Consider the following 22,425-nt stretch of genomic DNA (forward strand, 5'->3'; position numbering starts at 1 on the left):
AGGAGAAAGGGAAGCTCCCTCCACCGTAGCCTGGGGGCAGCCTGAGAGCAATGGGGAAGCCAGCTATCCCCCAGGGCTCAGAAGGGCAGATATGACAGGGGCCTAGAGACTTTAGTCTATCAGAGCCCAGTCTTTTTTTTTTTTTTTTTTTTTTTTTTGAGTCAGAGTCTCGCTCTGTTGCCCAGGCTAGAGTGAGTGCCGTGGCATCAGCCTAGCTCACAGCAACCTCAAACTCCTGGGCTTAAGCGATCCTACTGCCTCAGCCTCCCGAGTAGGTGGGACTACAGGCATGCGCCACCATGCCCGGCTAATTTTTTCTATATATGTTTTTAGTTGTCCATATAATTTCTTTCTATTTTTAGTAGAGACGGGGTCTCGCTCTTGCTCAGGCTGGTCTCGAACTCCTGACCTCCAGCGATCCACCCGCCTCGGCCTCCCAGAGTGCTAGGATTACAGGCGTGAGCCACCACGCCCGGCCCAGAGCCCAGTCTTTTGCCACCAGAGATCCCTTTATTACTTCTTCTTGCAGACCCTGTAAAATTGAAATGGTCTGCCCATTAAGCTGCAATTATTATGAAATATGTTGTTATTCTGTTTTAAAAAATTAACCAAACACTTATCGAGCCTCTGATCAGCAAGAATTAAGTGTTAGTGGAGCGTGTTGATTCAGTTCCAACCAAAAGCCTGTAGTTTCAAGTAATTTGTGAGTTGTATTGCAGTTAAAGATAGGGGCTCCATTATTTGGAAAATAATGGAAAAGAGCTTGTGTGTCTCTGAGGAGTTGGGAACCATTCACCGGATTCAAGTCCTTCATTTTTCAGATGAAGAGAAAAAGAGTCTTAAGAGGACCTAAGGCAGCTGTTTAAGGTAACTGTTAAGCTGGGCAGGGATAAGGATAATTTTTCCCTTTAAACACAGACTGCTTTACAATACAAAGATGCTCTTGTTTCCTGCAAGAGATAATACGTAAACCCAAGTTGGACATTAGGCAAAATTCTATAAAAAGAAAAATCCTTTAAAGATGTCAGACAAAAGTCACTCTCTAATTTATCTCTTTTGTAAATCTCAATTTGAGGTGTTTTCCTACCTGGAAGCACACCTGTAATTACATCTCACCCCTCATGCTGGTGGCGTGGGCAGGGAAGACAGCGCACTCTCTGCTGAGTATGGCCTGTCAGGCGGGGTGTAGGGCACAGAAATTATATTCTTCTTTCCCTGCTCCCTCTTCCCTCCCTCACACAGTCACGCCTGATCATGTCCCCGCCTGATCATGTCCCCGTGGAATCTGGTTGCATCACTTTCCTTGCAACCACAGCCCCAGAACGCCTGTCGACTTTGTACTCCCCCAGAGGCCTGGGGTCAAGGACTTGATCTGTTCCACAGAATCTGGCCAGGGCCCTGTTCAGGAGCCCAGGAAGCCCAGCTCCCGTGTTCTGCTGAGGAAACTGAGGCCCAGGGAGGGGACAGGCACCCGGTCGAGAGGAGACCTTGAGGACATCCTATAATATAAGAGGGAGCTAATGGCAGAGGTAGCTTTCTGACCAGGTAGTGATATGGTGACTGATTAGATGGATACCTGGGAGAGCAGAGGATCTGGGTGGTCCCTCCCCTGGGGCACAGAGCCCTGTGTGGCGGCAATTTCTTCAGAAGTGGCTTCAGGAATGTGGCCTCTTACTTGGGGGAGGGGAGAGGGTCTATAGAAAGTCAGTCAGTCAGCACCCCCTGACTCCAGCTGGGCAAACAGAGCTTGGGGGGTGGGAGCAAGGCTGTCAGGTTCCCCAGAAAGGCTGGGGCAAAAGACAAAGGACAGCCAGACCTGGGTGGCACTGGTGGCCTTACCCTCAAAGATGCAGGTTGAGAGTTCATTATCTGCTCTAGCTCCAGCTCCTGAGAAGCTGTGTCCTGCCCCTCAAAGATTAAAAGAGGCGAAGCGTTCCTGGCTCCTAAAGGAATAAGCCTTCCCCCAACCTGCCTTTCCAGGATTAAGAGGAATTAATGAGGACCTGAACTAGTGGCTACTTTAACCCTTGGCATCTTGATTCCACATGGTAAAACCTTCCTCCTAAACTCAAGACCAATTCCCACTGACTCTTCAGAAAAGAACCTTGGCCATACCCTCAACATATCAGGCAAATGATTCCTTTTGCTGCTCTCTGCTGGGAGAGGAAAGCAAACCTGACAATGCCCCTGGGGGAGCTGCAGCCCCTCGAAGGATGAAAGAAACTCGGGAAGACAGGAAAAGCTGTCCAGGGAAACCCCACATATTAACTTTGTTGAAACTGGTTGTCTCATCTGTAAAATGGGGACACATAATCTCTTTAGGCTGTTGAGAGATTAAAGGATAAAGTGCCTCACAGGATGCCTGGTAGAGTCAGCACTGCCTGGTAGAGTGGGCATTGAGGACCAGCTCCCTGCCCCCTCCCCCCAGCCCAGATGCTTCCCACCACTCTACCAGGGTCCAGTAATTCAGTGAAACCACATGGTTCTGTGCTTTTCTGCCCATGGCCTGGCCACCTGACTAGTATCCCAGCAGCAAGATCTGGGCATGGAGTTAGGTTGGGGAAGCCAGAAGGGAAAAGCCGACCAGGACCACTGGTGAGGGGGAGGCAGTCCTTGGAACAACAGGCTGCTCCCAAAGAAAGAAAACAAGCTCCACCCCAGCCAGGAATGGCTTCATTCACAAGGGACCCAGAGGGCCAGAAACCCCCTGGGGAGTTTCTATCAGAGGTGGGGTGGGGCAGTGAGCAAAGAAAGGCAGGTCAGAGGTAGAAAGTTTCCACACCTACTTCTGAGAAGCCCCACACAGAGGGCCCTGGAGGTACTCAGGAGATGTGGGGGCCGGCCTAGCAGCTCAGGTATACTCCAAAGCCAGTTGCTCAACTTTCAGAAGCACCTGCCTAAGCCTTTCCTGCAACAACTATACTCACCTGGGAGCTCAAAAGCCCTTCAAGTCCAGAGGCAAATGTGCCTGCCATTAAGAGAACAAACATTTATAGGGCACCTACTGTGTACCAGGCTATCCACACCCAGGCCTTGCCAGCTTCCATAGTTTGGCAAAACCTGCCCATCCTGCTTGTTGGGACAAATTCCTGGGCAGGCAGCATGGCCCGCAGGTAAGACATGTGAGCGCCAGAAGAACAGCACCCTATTTGTGCTTCTCCCCAGAAGCAGTAACACCAAGAGCAGGGCAGGTCAGTGGCATCTTTCAGAGGCTCTTCCTGGTGTGTCTGGGAAGGAAGGGGAGCTGGGGCTCCCCAAGAACTTCCTTTGGGTATATCCCTCACCTCACCATTTCTAGGACACAGCGGGGGTGCCTTACCAGGCTGGTTCTGCTTGAGTATAACTCTACTGGCTTCTGCCTGGCAGAACCGATGGTTAAGGGGTAAGTGAAGGCCTCCACCCTCCCCTCAGGACCTGGGGCCAGGGGAGGAGATGGAGAGAGGGACTCGCAGACTAACTCACCGGAAGGGGTCTCTGGACGTGAAGTAAGCCGGGACTGACAAGTAACTCCCCATCTTCTTCCCACACCAGACAAACAGGCTCAGCTGCAAACCCGTCTGGGAGTGCCTCAGGCTGGCTGCAGACGACCACCATGACAGGCCCGGGGCCCGGGGCTCCCGGCACCTCTGGCTGCGGGCAGGCTGCGCGGGCTCACCTCTCCCTCCGGAGCAGCTGGAGGACAGTGAGGACTCCAGGCCACTTGCCCCCCAGCAGATTCCCACAGGGGCTCATGGCTGGGACGGCTCCTCCCGAGTTCTCGGAAGATTAGGCGGCCCCTCTGGACTTCGGGAGAATGACCTCTCTGCGGAGGCTACACACATACAGGCATTCCTGGGCAGGGGCCGGTGACTAGCTAAGAAAGAAGCGCTGCTGTCAAGTTAGCCTTCTTCTTCAGTTCCACCCCTGAATGAGGGAGGGAGGGAGGAAGAGGAGGGGCTCCCGCGGAACCGAGGTGTGTGGTTGGAGCGGCTGTTAGGAAACAGACCTTGCAGGCAAGGGGTGGAGCCAGGCTGGAGCGAGGCTGCAGGCAGGCGCTGCAGACAATAACTGGGACTGGCTGAGCGTCCATCCCTGAGCTCAGGGAAGGGAAGGGCAGGGCAGGAGAGAGGGCAAGCACATCTGACCCTAACGTCCCCAGATGGAGGAGCCGCCTAAAGGACGGTAACTCTGCTTGGAGATGCAGAAAAAGCACATGATGCCAGCTCCAGGCAGAGCCACGCCCCTAGAAGGGGGGAATCTCTGGCAGGAGAATCAAGTCCAGGGGCAGGCTGGCATCTGCTCTGTCCTGGCGCTAGGGCCCCCATTCATCCACTGCCTCTGCCTGGCCTGGGGACAGCCCCAAGAGCTGGCCAATGGGGCTGCCACTTTCATTCCAGGGGAGGGCTGTGCTGAAGATGAGGAAACAAGGCCCAGAGTATTAACTGACCTCACTATTGGACTTGGGGCAGTGATACCAGCTTTCCCTCACCAGGCACACACCCTTCTCCACTGTAAAGAGTCGGAAGTCACCCTGCTACTTCTCATCGTGAACCATGGTGGGAAAGTTTGTGACAAAGGTGGTGGCTGGGTTATAAGGGAGCCTTTTCCCATTCCTTCAACTGGGCACAGGGGCAAAATGAATGTGATAAGAGAGAACCGGTTTGCATACTGTAATAAGCTACCATTTATTGAGCACTCAGTATGTTCCAGGCCCAGTTAGAAGTGTTTAGCACCTATTGTCTATCATATTTAAACTGCCAGGGTATGGGGTAAATGCTATCAACCCATTTAACAGATGAGGAAACCGGTTCTGAAGGGTTCTGTCACTGGCCTGAAGACAAACAACTGGTAAGCAGTGAGGCTGGGTTTCAAACCCACTATGCATGACTCGATAGCAGGGGTCAGGACACTTTGTCTGTAAAGGGCCAGAAAGCGAACGTCTTAGACTCTGTGGGCCACACAGACTGTCACAGCTACTCAGCTGTGCCATTATAGTACAAATGCAGCCATATATAAAATATAAACAAAGGGATGTGGCTATGTTTCGACAAAACCTTATTTATGAATATTGATATTTGAATTTCATGTAATTTTCATGTGTTACAAAATATTCTTTTGCTTTTTATACCCAACAATTAGAAAATGTAAAAAATCACAGGTGACAATAAAAACAGGCAGTGGACAATAGTTTGCTGCCCCTTGTTCTGGAGCCACAGAGCTCAACCACTCTGTTTACTGACTCTAACAGTGAAGAATGGCTCTTGGCATTTGTGCAGAACTCAGCCCTATCTATCTGCTGCCACACAGACACCCATATCTATCTACTGCCACACAGACACCACACGCTGGTCCCAGAGGCAGCCGGGGGGAGCAAGCACTGGACGGGCATTCATCTTGCACGAAGCACTGGTCACAGCACTACATGTATGAATGAATTTTAACCCACACCATTCCATAGTGCTGTGATTTCCCTCTCTTTACAGATGAAGGAACTGAGGTACAAAGAGGTTAAATACTAATAACTTGCTTGAGGTCACCCAGCTGTACAAGTGAGAAGCAAAGCCAGAATTCGAACCCAGACTAGACAGTACAGACTACGCTCTACCATGTTATACTGGAGCTCAGCCTGGGCCCAGAGCCAGAATGTCTGGGTTTCAATGTGACAATACACTGCACGTAAGCCTTTGGCACAGAGTCTGGAACACATTAAGGGTTGATAAATGTTAACTGTTAATATCATTAAGACTATTGTTACAAGTACTATGGGCTAGCTATGTGGCCTTCAGCAAGTCGTTGCCACTGTCTGGGCCTTGCTTAGGTCTTTAAATAGCTTCCAGCTTCAACATTTTTCAGCCCTATGAGGTTGGAGAGGGCTCCCTGTTCCCATGGGTCCAAGGGTGAGTTTAAACTTCTTGAGCCAGCCCTGAGGGGATCAGGATCCTGGCCTGGGGGCCACACAAGAGCCAAAGAGGAGGTGGGGTGGAAGCAGAATGACACACAGGATACTGAAAGGGCTGCCCAGCTGGAGAGCTGGGAGTTCTCTTTCTCCCAGATACAGAGCCAACTATTTTTCGCCAAAAATCTATTATGTTCCCTGTAATTCCATCAGGCAAGAAGGGGGCCCTAAATTAAGTCTGGAACTAGCAAATTATCTTCTAATTGCACCCTCTGATTTCCATCTGATGAACACAGTATGGATGGAAGAAAATGCAAGCCACAAAGAGACTGGGGCCAGGGAGCCCATGAGCATAACTCCTCTTGACATTTCACACAGCTCTGCTGTTCCAGCGGCGGCGGGTGAGTTGGTGTCTAGGAATGCGAGCAGGAGGCTGCAGGCGGTCTCCTCTCCCCCCACTCCTTTTTACAAAGCACTTGGTGGGCGGATGGGGAACCAGTGAGAGGACTTCTCAATGCCACAACTGCCTCCCTCTGGAAGATGGGAAGCCATCTCCCAGTGTCTCGAGCTGAAGCGGAAGCCCCTCCCAGGTGGAATCCATTTGACCCCCATAAATCCAGACTTCAGGAAGAACCTTTGAAGGATTGATCACCAGATGTGATAAGCTGCTGGCTGCTCAGACCCAAGTGTGTGGTTCCTCAGGGCCAACTTCAAAGGGCCCAAACCGCCCAGAATATATCCACACTGGAGGATATTTCCCCCTCCTGCCCTTGGACACTGGTCCTGGATGGAAAGCTGCTCTGTTCTGCTACATCCCCCCGGGCAGCTGGCAGAAGATTCAGCAGTTACGGCTGCCAGAGGCGACTGCAGGGATCCCTGGACTGGCAGTTACGGTCGGGATAAAATGGCAGAAGAGGTGTTAATCTCCTGCACATTTCACAAGTTGGAAACCTGGCAGGGAGCCGAACAAACTGACTCCTCAGAACCAGCTGAGACACGGGGCTTCAGGCATCTGCAACAGGATAGGGAACAATGGCCTTCCACACCGGCCGCCCCAAGTGAATGCTCTGGCAAGGAGTGGTGGATGAATGAATCACCCCAACCTCTCCTCGGAAGAAGGCTCTGGTGAAATAATCCAAAACCCGAGGAACTGTGTTCGTGTGAGGCCCTCTATGGGCCGGGAGGACTCTAACCAGGGAACGGAGCTCCGGGGGACAGAGCCTCTGCATCCTGAAAGGTAAGCATTGCCACCCCCGTTTACTGACCAGCTTTCCTGCCTCTGCTCCTTCCCTCTTCCAAATCACTGCAGCAGCAGTCCTCCACCTAAAACAGGGGTCCCAGCGATTCCACTGCTAGAAATCTTTTATTTTTTATTTTTTTATTTCTTTAACTACTTCCAGTGGACTTGATAGAAATCTTGCCTAGAGAAATATTCCTACAAATGTGCAGGTATGTGGTCAAACAGTACAGTATTGTTTAATGCTAAAAGATTAGGAACATCCCATGTGTCCACCAATGGGGGTGGGCTGAATACGACGCCACATCCATACCATAGAATATTATACAGCTGTTAACAATATTGAGGTAGATTCTTGGTATTGAAACAGAAGTTGTCCTGGGTAAGATGTTAAGTGAAAATTCCAAGCTCCAGTCAGCATACAGTATGTTTAAAAATTCCATGCCTGTAACCCTTAGAGACCATCTGGAAGATTCCATCACACGGTTATCAGTTTCTCCTTTAGAGACAAGCAGCAGGGATGAAACAGCATTCATTTTCTACCATTTGGATATTATTTACATTTGTTCTTACCTTGAAGTAATGAAATGGACAACAAAAAGTCCCATGATTTGGAGCAAATTTCTCCTTACACTTTTTCCCTAGTGCTCTTGCCCAACAGCAAAGCCTGCCAGGTGCACTGCGCTCAGAACCCCAGGGCTGTCATTTCAGCTTCCCCACCAGGGCTGCTGCTCTGGTCACCTCCTGCCCCACTCCATTTCCTGACCCGGCTACCTAAAGCTCGCCCTGGGAGCTCCCCAAACCTCTGCTCTCTCAGATCCTTCTGCTGGCAGCTGTCTTCTCCTTTTTCCAGGCCCAACTCCAACACAGCACTTATTCTCCTCTGGAAAAGGAAGGTTCCCTCGACATGTCTCCAGGCACATCACACATAAGCAGAGCTCTGTGCCCGTATCTGTCTCCCACCAGATCAAACTACGCGAGGGCAGGCACTGGGTACTCCTAGCGCCCAGCATAGGCCTGGCTCTCACCAGGTGTCCACAGATGCCTAAGAAATAAACATATGATTCAGGACTCCCATTAAGTGCAACTGCAGCACTAGAATAGTGAGGATAACTAATGTTTATAAAGCACTTTCAGTTTACAAAGAGTTTTATACTCATCATCTAGTCCTTGCAACAACCTCTCGAGGAATACCTACAGCACAGGCAAGGCAAGGGAAACCCAGAGATGTTAGGTAATTTATCCAAGTGTTACACTGCTAGGAAGGAAAGGACTGAGGTTAAAAGCAAGGTTTGCTGGCTTAAAATCCCATGGCCTGCTGGGCACGGTGGTGCACACCTATAATCCCAGATACTTGGGAGGCTGAGGCAGGAGGACTGCTTGAACCCAGGAGTTTGAGACCAGCCTGGGCAACATAGCGAGACCCTGCCTAAAAGAAAAAAAAAAACAAACAAACATGCCCTTTCCTCAACATGAGCTCTATCTAGCAAGGTGTTCAGGAATCCGTCTTCTATAATATTAACGTGGCCCCAAACTGCTGGGTACGTTAAGTTCTTATATCTGATTTTTCTAGATTTCCTGCCCATACTCTTTTTTTTTTTTTTTTGAGACAGAGTCTCGTTCTGTTGCCTGGGCTAGAGTGAGTGCCGTGGCGTCAGCCTAGCTCACAGCAACCTCAAACTCCTGGGCTTAAGCGATCCTCCTGCCTCAGCCTCCCGAGTAGCTGCGACTACAGGCATGTGCCACCATGCCCGGCTAATGTTCATATATATATATATATATATATATATATATAAAATTATTTTAGTTGGCCAGATAATTTCTTTCTATTTTTAGTAGAGACGGGGGTCTCGCTCTTGCTCAGGCTGGTCTCGAACTCCTGACCCCGAGTGATCCACCCATCTCGGCCTCCCAGAGTGCTAGGATTACAGGCATGAGCCACTGCGCCCGGCCTCCTGCCCATACTCTTACTGCCAGGATATCATGAAAGAGCTTATCAAATGCCTTGCAGAAATCCAAGAGAGATACTCGTGACTAGTAACCCAGTGAAAACATGAAGTCAAGTCTAACTAGTCACTACTGATTCGCTAATGCTGAGTCCTAGTGATCAGTTCTTTTTCTAAGTGCTTATTGTCCACCCAGTCTATCATCTGCCCAGAATTTTGTGAAGGAGTCAAAGTGTCTCCAGAGTTATTAACAGTGGTTCCATTACTGTGCCAACATATTTTTTCTTTTTTTCGGTACATTAGGAAATAATTTCACTGGTCTGAAAATCTGAACACATTTCATATGATTGGGTACCTTCATATATCTTGTGCTTCTCATTCTCCATTCCTAGTTTCAAGCTCATGAGCTGTAAAACAAGGGATCGGACTAAATCTCTAAGGTTCTATCCAGATGCCAAAGTCTATTCTTTTCTCTTTCCTTGATACTTAAGATGGATCACAAGTATTGTCTTTTGCCTGATATTTGTTAATATGACATCACATTCCAGAAGTAATAGATATTTAGCTGTCACTCTAGAAAACACTCACTGAGTTCCATGAGCCAAGCACTGAGGTGGGCTTGCTCACATAGGCTCTCATTTAATGCTCATAACCATGTGAAGTTGAGGATGTCAACTCCTCTTTACATATGAGGGAACTAAGGTTCACAAAAAAGGACGTTGTTCAAGGTCACAGGTCTAGGAATTGGCAGAGTTGGAATTTAACCTAAGTCTTTGGTCTCCGGGTCCAACGTATTAAAGCTGCCTCGAATAACAATTTTATACTTGCTTATATATTTACAGTGGTATTTACTTATATATTTACAGTGGTATTTCTGAATGTGTGACCGAAAGAATAGCAGCAGTGGATACCCCTGGTTAGCTTGTTGAAAATGAAGATTCCTGGGCCCCACCCAGGCATACAGAATCAGAATCACCAGGAATCTGCATTTTAAATCAGCTCCAGTGTTTCTGATGCACAGTGAAGATTGAAAACCACTGCTTTACTTTTTCCTAAGTGCTCTTCCACTTGGTTTCATTTTACTCTCACACGAACCCTGAGAAGCAGGCAGGATAGGTCACTATTATTCCCTTGTCACAATGCACAGATAGGTTGTTCATCTTTTCTTTTTTTTTGAGACAAGGTCTTGCTCTGTCGCCCAGGCTGCTGGAGTGCAGTGGCACAATCATAGGTCACCGCAACCTCAAACTCCTGGGCTCAAGCAATCCTCCTGCCTCAGCCTCTCAAGTAGCTGGGACTACAGGCATATGCCACACACCTAAATACATTTTAAATTTTTCATAGAGGCAGGGTCTTGCTATGTTGCCCAGGCTGGTCTCAAACTCCTGGCCTCAAGCAATCCTCCTGCCTCAGCCTCTCAAGTAGCTGGGACTACAGGCATACGCCACACACCTAAATACATTTTAAATTTTTCATAGAGGCAGGGTCTTGCTATGTTGCCCAGGCTGGTCTCAAACTCCTGGCCTCAAGCAATCCTCCCACCTAAGCCTCCCAAAGTACTGGGATTACAGGCATGAGCTGCCACACCTGGCCAGAGGCCTTGGCTTTGATGGTTTAAGACTTAGAGATGACATTTACAGACTGAAGTCTCAGTCCATCCCTCACCTCAGAAGAAAAGCTCTTGCCTGGGAGGATACTGTAGAGCAAAGAAACAGCAATGGTGCTTACTGGAAGGGCTTTATTCAAGTGTTCAAAGAGTCAGTCATTCGACAAGTATATCATTCGCCTAGCAAACACTCTGAGTGCCCACTACACTCTAGGTATTCTGCTAAGCTCTAGGATACAAAGATAAACTAGATATGGCTCCACACTTGGAGAATTTCATACTCTAAGAGTGATGCTACATGTGTAAACAAATAATGATAGGGATATAACTGAGTTATGAGGAGGATAACAAAGAGGGAGAAAAAGTCTCCTCTGATTAGTGGGGAGGGGTGTGGGTGGATTCGGGGAGCTCCTCCACAGAGGACGGGATGTGTCAGCTAACTCAGGCTGATCCCTAGACAGACAAGAGGCATTCTGGCCTGAAGGAACAACATGTGCAAATGTACTGATGCATAAGAAAGTGTGGTATGTTCACACAGCACTGAGCAGGTCCATGAGCTCCAGTGCAGGGCACATGTGGGCAGCGGTTAGAGAGGAGGCTGGCACAGTGAGAGAGAGCAGGGGCAGATCACTAAAGGCCAGGTCTGCTCGGCTAAAGAGTTGCCCATGGGCAATGAAGAGTTATCAGAGGTATTTAAGCAAGCAGAGGTTCCTAATAAATAGAATATAAAGCCTGAAACACCAAACAGAATGCTGGTCTTTAGTTGCCAGTTTGGCTCCTCAAGTGGGTATTTATGCCTCACATCTACTGAGGCTGGCTATGTATATATCCACATGAAGTCTGCTGGCCAGCTAGTGTTTACTAGCAGCAGACTATGCCTTTGTCCTGGAGCTGCGTCTCTACTAATGCAGTCATTTGAACAGCTGAGATTTGTCTGTATGGGCTGTAAGCACATAAGAAGGGGACTGCAACCCCTTGTAGGTTCCTGTTGTTTCGTGATACTAATATTAGAAAATTGAATGTCTAACATTCAGTGTTAAATGCTGTGTTCACATGGACATCCTTCTCCTGGCTGCACCAGGAAAAAAATGCTTTGGACACCTCAACACATCTCTAGGCAATGCCAGGATAGGAGCCCTTGCCTGGCAGAGAAGATCTGAAACCTTGCCCTGGTTAACAACGAACTTGCTTACCACTATACAATTCATCCATCTTACAAAAAACCACTTGTACCCCCTAAATCTATTGAAATAAGATAATAGTAAAATAAAATATAAAAAAAAATAAGAACTGTTCCATAATGGTAAATAATCGATTCAGAATTAAAATAGTAATTAGTCGATTTGATATCTAGATGGTCCTGAAGTTGTGGATAAGTTGCATATTTTATGGCACGGTTCCAACTTATTGGATCTTTAACAAAAAACAACAAATACGCTGTGTGATATTAGGCAAACCACTAAAGCTCGCTGGGCTTCAATTTCTTCCTCTGGAAAAGGAAGGAGTTAGGTGAGCAAAAAATTCCATACCCAGTAGGTCAATGCTGAAAGAAGTATTGAGGAAGGGGGTGTGGTCAGAGGAAGGTTGGCTGGCTGACCGCCCAGAGAACTCTCCAAGGCTGGTGTCCTCTTGGTGAATGACCCTAATCTGGGCCTGGTTTTCAGCCTTTGAGGTCCAGAAACAGGATTTCATAATGCCCAGAGGGGTGCAGACATTCTGTGATGGTTCTGTCCTAACCATTTGTCAACCCCGCTGTCCATTTATGAATTGATCATTGGAATCAGAATACCCATATTCCCTATGCAGGGACTGCTTCCAGACCCTTCCTGTTACCAAGAATCCCTGGCAGCTGAATTAGGCATCAGAAGATTATTCTGTGAGCATGGAATTAAAATAAAGGGAAATGAACAGCCACAGAGAGAAATTTCATCCTGGCAGAGGTAAGTCAGCCAAACTAGCCCTGCCCGTCACAAAGAATCCTCTTACTGTGACCAAATGGAGACTCAGTGTCTGTCTGGACACATTACTAGTTTTGCTTCACTGACTTTTTACTTTCTGTTTCACTACTGGCCACTTATTACTTATTATGGTTTTTAAACTAAATATTAATTGAAAAAAATCAGAACTTCTTTAGATATGTGGAATAATCACCAATTCACATGTAATTCAGCCATGGGAGACATTTGCTTCTCTAATAGCTATAACAACAACAAACGGCTTACACTCATGAGTGCTGTGGGAGGCCCCGTTCCCAGTGCCATGCATGACTTCACTCACAGTAACACTGAGAGGGTAGGCAGCAAGGAGGTAGGTAGTGAGTCACTGTCCCCATTTTGTAGATGGGGAAATGAAGCACACAAAGGGTGCACAGCTAATAAATGGCATAACTAGGATTTGAACCCAAGCAATCTGGTTCTAGAATCTGTGCTCTTAACTACCACACAATACTGCTCTTGTTACATACAGACATAATTAGTTTAACTCGCAGGGGACAAACTAAATTTCCAAGTTCTTAGAGAACTGCCAACCTATTCACCCACCTCCTCAACATAAATCACCTATAAATTGAAAGATACTATGCAAGTATTCCATTTTCCCCACTCTATACTTAATGGGCATCTTTAGTTAATGTCATCCTTCAGTGGTAAAATTTTAAAAACAAATAAAAAAGAAATTTAAGATTGGAATTGAAATTTTTCAGATCTCAGGACAATTCATAATTAGTTTGGGCTAGAGCTAGCTGAACTCATTCTTCTTCACTCTCTGGAGGGACCCAGGTCTTGTTCCTGTTTGGAACCTATAAAGAATGCAGCTCAAGGCCTGCTGCTGGAGAGGACTCTTGGGTCAGCCTCTCTGGCTTCTCCTCACTAGGGGATGGTTCCTCTGAAGACAGAAGATAAAGCTTTAATTTCTCACGTTGACACGTGCAGGCAATTTTCCAAAATAACGCAATGTCCGGCACTGATTCCTCCTTGCCATTTACAGTAACTGCAGCCACAGTGGCTGCTAAGGGAAGGATGTGGGGAAGAGGAAGGGCAGGGAAAGGCCTCACTTACATCATACCTCCTGGCCACCTCTGGCAGATTCATTCAGTAAATCTCTCTATGCTAAGGATATGCTCAGTGGTGACACAACGAGGGGCAAAAAGTCCCATGGCCGTGACCAAGTTATGCTTACTATTAGGTCTTAAGATATCACTAAGGAGATGATCAATGTGGGCCAAGTGTAGTAACTTGTACCTGTAATCCCAGAACTTTGGGAGGCCAAAGTCAGAGGATCACTTGGGGCCAGGAGTTCAAGACCAGCCTGGGCAACATAGTGAGACCCCGTCTCTATGAAAAATTTTTTTAAAAGGAGATGATCACATGAACAAATGTGAGATTAAAATGACAAAAAAAAAAAAAGCTTCAAAGGAAAGGTCTATAAAAGCATAAGATGGGGGACCTGACCTATTCTTCAGGGTGAGGAATTACTACTGTACTTCCCTGAGCCATCCAGGTAAAGATGTGAATGATGAGCAGGAGTTAGTTAGGCAAAAGGAGGGTGAGGGGGCATTCCAGTCAGAGGGAGCAGCATGAACAAAGCCCTTGTCAAAGTGAGCAGGAGGTTGTGGAGACAGGCCAGATTGGGGGGCAGGGGTGTGTCTATTGTAGGCCACGTTAAAGATTTTGGTCTTTATCCAAGAACACTGGAAAGTTATGGAAATGTATAAGAAAGGAGAGACAACAGAGTGTGACGTTGTCCAGCTTTTTGTTTGTTTGTTTGTTTTAAATCACTCCTTCCAACTGCTCTGTAGAGAATGGATTGGGGGGTACAGAGTGTTTGGAAGATTGTGGGGAGACACAGGTGAGAGATGAGGGTAGCTTGGAATAGGGTGGTGGTATGACAAATGGAAAGAAGTGAACCCATTCAAAACATAATCTAGAGAGAAAACTGAGAGGCTTGGGTATTGAGGATGAGAGAGAAGAGGTATCAAGGACTCCCAGGTTTCTGGTTTAAGTAGTGGATGGATGGTGGTGCCTCTCAATGAGATGGGTTACAATGAAGAGAACCCAGTTTTGTGGGGGAGGTTGAAAGTTCAGCTGAGTCTGAGATACCTGGAAGACATTCAAGTGGACATGTCAGGTTGATAGGAGAATATACGGGTCTAGAGCTCAGTGGGAAGGTTTAGGGGCCATCAGTGCGTGGAGGACAATGGAAGCCACAGGTGCGCATAAGACCGCCTAGGAAGAAAACAGCGCACCTGGAGGAATGGCACAAACTCAGAGCTGGACAGAGGAGGATAAGCAAACTGGAATTGCCAGAGAGAGGGGCGGAAACCAGGAGAGTGTGGAATGTCACGGAGGCCAAGGAAATAGAACATTTCAAGAGTGACAGACACTAATAATAAATGCTAACATCTATTAAGTCCTAACCATGGCCAGGCACTGTGCTAAGGACTTTGAACATATGACAGAATTTAATTTGCATTACAATCTTTTGAGGTGAGAACAATTTCGCCCTTTCATAGATGAGGAAACTGTGGCAAAGAGAGGTCAAGCAGCTGACTCAAGGCCAGGTGGCTGGGGAGTGAAGCCGGGAGGTAAGCCCAAGCAACCTGACTCCAAACTCTGATTCATTTTTCTCTACTGCTACCTCTACTGCACTTGGGGAGGTCAAATAAGATGAAGACTGAAGAGTGGCCAGTGGACGGACTGACAAGACTGTCCTCTGGAACATTTCTAAGGGAATGTTGTTTCAGGTGAGAGACAGAATGGAAGCCAGACTGGAGCCTGCTGTTAGGAACACTCCATGTTATCGCCTGTTTCTAGCTGTCTCGGGGAGCCAGTTAAGAGACCAGGCCAGTATATCAACTCTGTATCCCCAAGAGCGCCCAAGTCAATGTCTTTAATATGGCAGATGATGCTCCAAATTATACGTGGATAGTTAACAGAAGATGCATAATGCTGCCACGTGCTGCTGCTAACTCTTCACAATACACCATTCTAACGTTTTCACAGTCCTTTCTTATCCGTCACCTCCTTGGTCCTCACAACTACTCCATGAGATGGCTTACTTTTACATTTGACAGAGAAGAAGCTGAGGTGCGTGGGGGCTAAGGAACTTGCTGTGGTTACACAGCTAGCCTGGCTCTGCTAAGACTCAAATCAGGTTTTTGTCTCCAAGTCTACTGTTCTTTCTGGGGAATCCCAGTGGAAAAACAAGCATCTTGGGAGCCAGGGAGACCAGAGTTCAAATGTCAGCTGTGTGATGTTGGACAAGTTACTCCACCTTTCTGGGCCTTCCTGTTTTAGTATAAAACAGGGGTTGCAGGGTTGTTTTAAGGATCGAATCACATAATCTAAGTGAAGCGCTTAGTACAATGCTTAATAAATATCAGTCGTTCATCCCTGGCCCCACCCCTCCCCATCTCTCCACCTCTGTCCTGGATAGCAGCTGTGGGGCTTCTGTGGGGTCTTAGTTCTCTCTTCCCAAAGAAAAGAGCGGGATTAAGGCACATTGAAGGTCACGTGTTGCTGCTACATTGTATGAGTCCTACTGTGTGTTCAGGCTGGAGTCTCCCGTGGGGCAGAGGGCCTAGGTGTCTGTCCTTCCTTCCTCTGTCAGGCAGGCTCCAGGCCCCGCCCACCAGCCAGGCTTAATGACCTGCTGGCTGGCTGTTTCCTTAGAGATAAACAGGACAAACAAGGAAACACCTTTCGGAGAAGGCCACAGCCAGAATCAAAGGCCTGGGCCAATAAATGTGGCAGCAACATCAGCAGCACAACAGCAGATGGCAGGGTTGCTCCACTGACGCCCACATCAGGAGTCTGAGACCCAAGAGAGAGTTAACAGCACTTTTGTTGACACTTTACAGAGTTCATGAAGCGTTTGAACCAATACCTTTCAACGTTTTCTCACACCACAAGTGTGGGGCAGGCAGGGTAAGGGTTTTTAACCTTCATATTATAGAAGAGGAAACTGAGCCTCAGTGAGGTTAAATGACATGCTTCTATGTGGGAAGGCCAAGAGACTCTTACAGGAGAGGAGTCAGAATGCCTGGCTTCAAATCTCAGCTACGCTACTTACTAGCTCTGTGACTTTAGGCAAACAACCTCCATTTCCTTATTTTTAAAGTAGATAAGACCAGTTCTACATTTACTGGGTTATTGTAAGGATTAAACAGGATAAGGCATGTGAAATGCTTAGGACAGTGTCTGGCATGGAGCACTCAATAAATGGTACCTATTACTGAGGTTGTGATTCTACCACACTTGTTTAGATAGGAGTGAAAGTGAGAAAATGAATACAGCTTTCAGCATGACAGAAAGTACCTTGTTGTCACCCAGCATATTACAACATAGTCTCTGGTTGCTACGTGTGTCATTTCTTCACTCGCCTTCCTGGAGTCACAAATTTAGCGGAAACGGTCTGTTGCCTGATGAAATGACCAGTCTTCTATCTGCACTGGCTCTTTTCCAGAGCATAGTCATTGGTAATCACTTCTCAAAAGCGAAAGCTCAAATAGTCTAGGTTTGTGATCCTGGGAAAGGAGGCCCCGAGAGTTCCCAGGAGCCTTGAGAGTGGTGGATTTTCCCTGTGATAATGCTGTTAGGCCAAGCCACAGAGACCCAGGTCAGGCCCATAAAGAGTGACAGGTGCAGCTTTTACCTCCTTCTAGGCCAAATACCTCTGACAAGGGTGAAGGGACAATCGTCAGAAAAGTTGTCAAGGTTCTTTGGCTTGCCAAGAGGCCAGGTCACCATTCATAGCTCCACAATTTAACTTACCAAGCTACAAACAACATGTACCCTGGCCGCTCTCCTGGCCTCTCCCAAGGAGAGGGAGCCAGTTCCAGAGAGCTTCAGAGAGAATATCCCCAGATCTAGAATCAATGGCACTGCTCAAGGGAAAGCCAGAGGTACACAGAGTTTAAAAAGGCCTGTTGAGAAGGCTGGGGAGAAGCAGCAGCAGGGCTGGTCAGCCATGCGTCCAGGAGATCAGAAGGATCCTGGCCAGGTGCCTAACGACACCAGTACACTTACAGACTGGGCTATTTCCAGAAGTTTGTCAGCTGGCCTCCACTGCACAACCCCAGGTTCCACTTTTAAGTGGCTTCCTATTGTCCTGTGCACCTGAGAATCTGTCAGAAGGCTGTGAGAGGCAGGATTACGGATATGACTACAGACAGGGGGATGGGGTAGTGTAAGGAGGAGGCGAGGGGAGGGGAGGAGTTTGGACCGGACCCCAGCAATGTCTCCATTCAATATCCAGCCCCACCCTGTGACTAGGAAAACAAAGGTGTCAGGGGAAGGGGAGAAGAAAAGTCATTTCCTTTATTGTAACTGTAGCCCTGCTGGGTAAGAGCAAGGGTGGAAGGGGGCCATGAAGAATGACTTTCTCTGAGTAGCACAGAGGGAGAGTCCTGCTTCTAGCAGGCCTACACCCATGCACTCTAAATTCATCAGAGAATCACTGGCAAGCTGGAGTGGAAGAGATCTCAAACGACCACGCAGGCTGATGCCCCATGCTCCTCATAACCCAAGTTATCTCTAGGGTCAGACAAATAGTCTTCCCAGCCTCGAAGATCTTCTTCCAATTTGGGCAAAAATCAAATTGATCCAAAAGATGGCTGCTCTCTCCAGGGCAAATGACCAGGCTCCACCTGAGGGTGGCATGGCATCCAGTTTAAATTTACCCTGGGAAAGAGCTGGATTAGAGAGTCTCTGTCCTTGAGGTGAAGCTGCAACCAGGAGGCTGAACCCAGATGCTCCCCATGACCAATGAACGTGTAATAAAGGAATAAATGTACAATTGCAGGTGTATGTAGACACACACTCACAAAATAATATGAAGTGACAGCTATTGATTATTAAGGGTTTTCTATGTGTCAAGTGCTATGCTAGTCACTTTATATAGGTTATCACGTTTAATCCTCCCTAACAACCATGTGGGATGAGTAGTATCCTTATCTTCATTTTACAGATGAGGTGAATGAAGCTCAGAGAAGTCAGTTAATAAATTGCAAAGCCAGGATTTAAAACCACAGTCTTATTCTATGGCTTGTACTCTTATCCACCAGGCTAATGTGCCTTACTTCTTCCTTATATATATGTATTTGTGTATGTTCTTTCTGTCTCTCTCTCTCTCTTTCTCTCTCTCTCACACACACAGAGCTAACCAGTTAGCATCTGACCAGCTCTACAAATGACCCAAGGCCTCAATTTTAAGGCCACCTCTTGGCATTCATGGTCTAAGTGATCTTGAACAAGTCCTTTTGGTTTCAGGCCTCTCATCTGTGATGTGAAGGGGTTATACCATGCAGTAGTTGGTCCCTACTAGTTCTGAAGTTCTTTAGCTCTAAGAGAATCCAGAAATTCCTAAGATTAGCTTGCTATACTGTGTCTCGCTTATTTTGGATAGAAAATATTCATACAAATAGAAAAACAGCAAGAACAAATATGACCATATGGGTTAGATGCCAAGGCAAGACCCAGTCTGTGAACTCACTGGGTTCTGATGCTACTTGTTAGTCTCAGCTGTAACATGAAAGGGCTACAAGGTCCCTTAGAGCTCTGATACTCACTGCTTCTGTCATACTAAATGGAACAGAAAAGGCAAATGGAACTCCCTTTCTGGGAGTAAAGGGAGGAGGAACCAAAGCGTAAGATCCACAGAGAGGATTTGAGAGCTCTGAGTTACAGCTGAAAGGGCAGGAAAATGTTGGTTCCTCTCCAACTCTTCTAGAGGCCAGATATCTCTGCGCCAACCCCCCACATAGTTCCCAGGGGAAGGCAAGTGTTTAAAGGTCAATTAAATCACTTGATATCAGCACAGGGGATGCTTTACAACAAGAGCTGTGTGTGGGAGCTGGAATTTACAGCACATGGTGCCTGTCTACAGTCGGTCTTATTCTCAAGACATGAGCACAGCCTGACCACTTCAGACCTTCGGGGCCAGACATGTCCACCCAGCCTCCCTCCAGAGCGGACAGTTCCTCATTCCACCCATGTGGAATGACTAGGGGCCAGGCACTGGTTTATGTCCTGGAGAATACAAGGACAAGCTCCTCCCACCCCTGAGGATTCCGATCTGATGGGGGAAGGAACCACCATTCAGTGGGTGCCTACCATGTACTGGGTGCTTAGCATCTATCATTTCATTCAATCTCCACAAATCTATGAGAGATAGCTTATTTAACATCCCTGTTTTCCAAAGGAGGAAACTGAGCCTCAGGCAGCAGAAACAAAGAGGAACAAATCTGACTTTAAAGTCTGTATAATTTTCAAGAAACTGAGTTGCCTCCAAAAATAATCTAAGAGCTATAATAAAGTTAATATCAAAAAGAAGGAAGCGTGGCCGGGCGCAGTGGCTCACGCCTGTGATCCTAGCACTTTGGAAGGCCCAAGGCAGGAGGATTGCTCGAGGTCAGGAGTTTGAGACCAGCCTGAGCAAGAGCGAGACCCCGTCTCTACTAAAAAAAGTAGAAAGAAATGATCTGGACAGCTAAAAATATATGTAGAAAAAAAATTAGCGGGGCATGGTGGCCCATGCCTGTGGTCCCAGCTACTCGGGAGGCTGAGGCAGAAGGATCACTTGAGCCCAGGAGTTTGAGGTTGCTGTGAGCTAGGCTGACGCCACCGCACTCTAGCCCGGGCAACAGAGCGAGACTCTGTCTCAAAAAAAAAAAAAAAAGAAGGAAGTTAGGGAGGCATCCCACACTGAAGAAGAGCCAGCTCTGCCAACCACACTGAAAACGATCCTTGAGGCAACTGCATAACCAGAAGTGCAGCCATGAGAAAGTCTCTCTTTCTAGGCCTCAGTGTCCTCACCCATAAAATGATTGTTCTGGGAGAAACCCTGGAAAGGGCTCCAACCGTCCCCCTACCCTGCCTCCAGCATTTGTGGCTCTTCCAATTTAACCTGGCTTCAGGAGGGCCACACTTGAGGTTTGGTCATGAGCTCTTCTTTAGCAAGCTCCTATTCCCACCGTTACACTGAGATTGAAATTTTTTTCTCTATTTTCCAGAAAATGAAATAGTGCCTGGAAGTACAATGGTAAAGACAGGAGGACAGACTCACTTACCGGAAGCAGGAGCTGTGCCAGGCTTCGTTGACAGTCCTGTACAACCTCTGACTTGGAGCAACGTGGTCCCCACAACCCCGACACCTCCAAGCATCTTCACCTGCACACAAAACCGAGAGGTTCAGAGACCCAAAGCAGCAAAGAGGCAAAGGAACAGGATTCCTACCATGCAGAATGAGATCGAGTTAACAGAATCTCATATTGAAAGGGTTAGGCCAATGCTCTGCTACTTGCAGTTCCCCCTCCACAAGATCTCTGGTAAGCACTTGTACAACCTCTGCTCATTTCTCCAAGTACAGGGAACTCATGGCCCCAGAAGGAGCCTCATTTCATTTTTTAAAATGGTTCTGATTTTTTTTTCTGAGACAGAGTCTTACTCTGTTGCCCAGGCTAGAGTACCGTGGCATCAGCCTAGCTCACAGCAACCTCAAACTTCTGGGCTCAAGCAATCCTCCTGTCTCAGCCTCCCAAGTAGCTGGGACTACAGGTGTGAGCCACCATGCCCGGCTAATCTTTTGTTTCTATTTTTAGTAGAGACGGGGTCTCACTCTTGCTCAGGCTGGTCTCAAACTCCTGAGCTCACGCGATCCTCCCACCTTGGCCTCCCAGAGTGCTAGGATTACAGGCGTGAGCCACCGTGCCCAGATGTTCCTTTTTCTACTGAAACAAAACCTGCCTTTTCCTAGAACTTTCAGCTGTTGCTTATACCTCTGAGTAGAAGAAATGAACAGGTCTTCCTCTTTTCAATGTCAGCCCTTCCTAAGACTGTTCACAGCCAGCACCCAGAAACTTCTCTGGGTTAAACATGTTATTGCCTTTTCTTATTCCTTACAAGCCCTGTTTCTTTCAAATTTTCCACTACCTTATCAAGGAGCTCATTCATTCAACCAATATCCTTGGTCCTCTTGATACAAAGTTCTACATTGTACCCCCACAATATGCTAAAATAAGAATAAAAAAAAAAAAAAGCTCTACATTGGAGGCTGTTGGATAACATCATCTCTGCTCCTTAAGGAGGAAATTCAGCAGTGGCTCAAGCCTTGTAATCCCAGTGACTTGGGAGGCTGAGGTGGGAGAATCGCTTGAACCCAAGATTTGAGGTTACAGTGAGCTATGATCAGGCCACTGCACTCTACTCTGGGTGATAGAACAAGACCCTATCTATAAGAAAAATTAAAAATAAATCAACAGGAAAATAAACACTCTCCAATATTTCATATTGTGATTTGTCACTTAGACGTTATTTCAGAGGTAGAAGCAAAGGACTACTTTAGTTCAGAGAAACAAAAGTTAATGGGTATAAAAGGGAAAGAACAAACATTTAATGAATGCCTCCAATATGCCAAGAACTGTGCCAGGTGCCTTCACAGACCCACTATCATTTAATTCTCAAAACAATCCTGTAAGACAGGCATTATTAGACCCATTTAACGGATGAGAAAACGGAAACTCGGGGCTGGGAGCAGGGGTGACTGGCCACGTGGCAGATCTAGCACTCAAACTCAGGTCTGCCTCATTTTAAAGTCTCTGCTCTGTCCACTCCACCACGTGAGCACCTGTTCACGCCAATGAGGGAGCCAGGAAAGTCTTTGTAGAGGAAGCTGACACTAGAGCTGAGCCTTGAAAGATGGGGAAGATGTACCAAAGGCTGAGAACGGATGGGGAAGGGTTGTGCAGGCTGAGAGATCAGCATGG

The 22,425-nt window shown here is 47.3% G+C and overlaps 1 protein-coding gene across 2 annotated transcripts in view; it reads right to left on the minus strand.

Moving 5' to 3' along the window:
- Positions 1–22,425, minus strand: part of LIMK2 (LIM domain kinase 2) — a 60,193-nt gene that overhangs the window by 25,906 nt on the left and 11,862 nt on the right. The window contains exon 2 of one of the 2 annotated variants that reach the window (XM_069497010.1): positions 20,731–20,830. In XM_069497010.1, coding sequence (XP_069353111.1) covers positions 20,731–20,830 — 100 coding nt within the window. Of the gene's footprint in view, positions 1–3,462; positions 3,909–20,730; positions 20,831–22,425 lie in introns of those variants that run through there. The other variant, XM_069497011.1, reaches the window with a different exon arrangement.

This window comes from Eulemur rufifrons, chromosome 21 (assembly GCF_041146395.1).
Source record: "Eulemur rufifrons isolate Redbay chromosome 21, OSU_ERuf_1, whole genome shotgun sequence".
Lineage (NCBI taxonomy): Eukaryota > Metazoa > Chordata > Mammalia > Primates > Lemuridae > Eulemur > Eulemur rufifrons.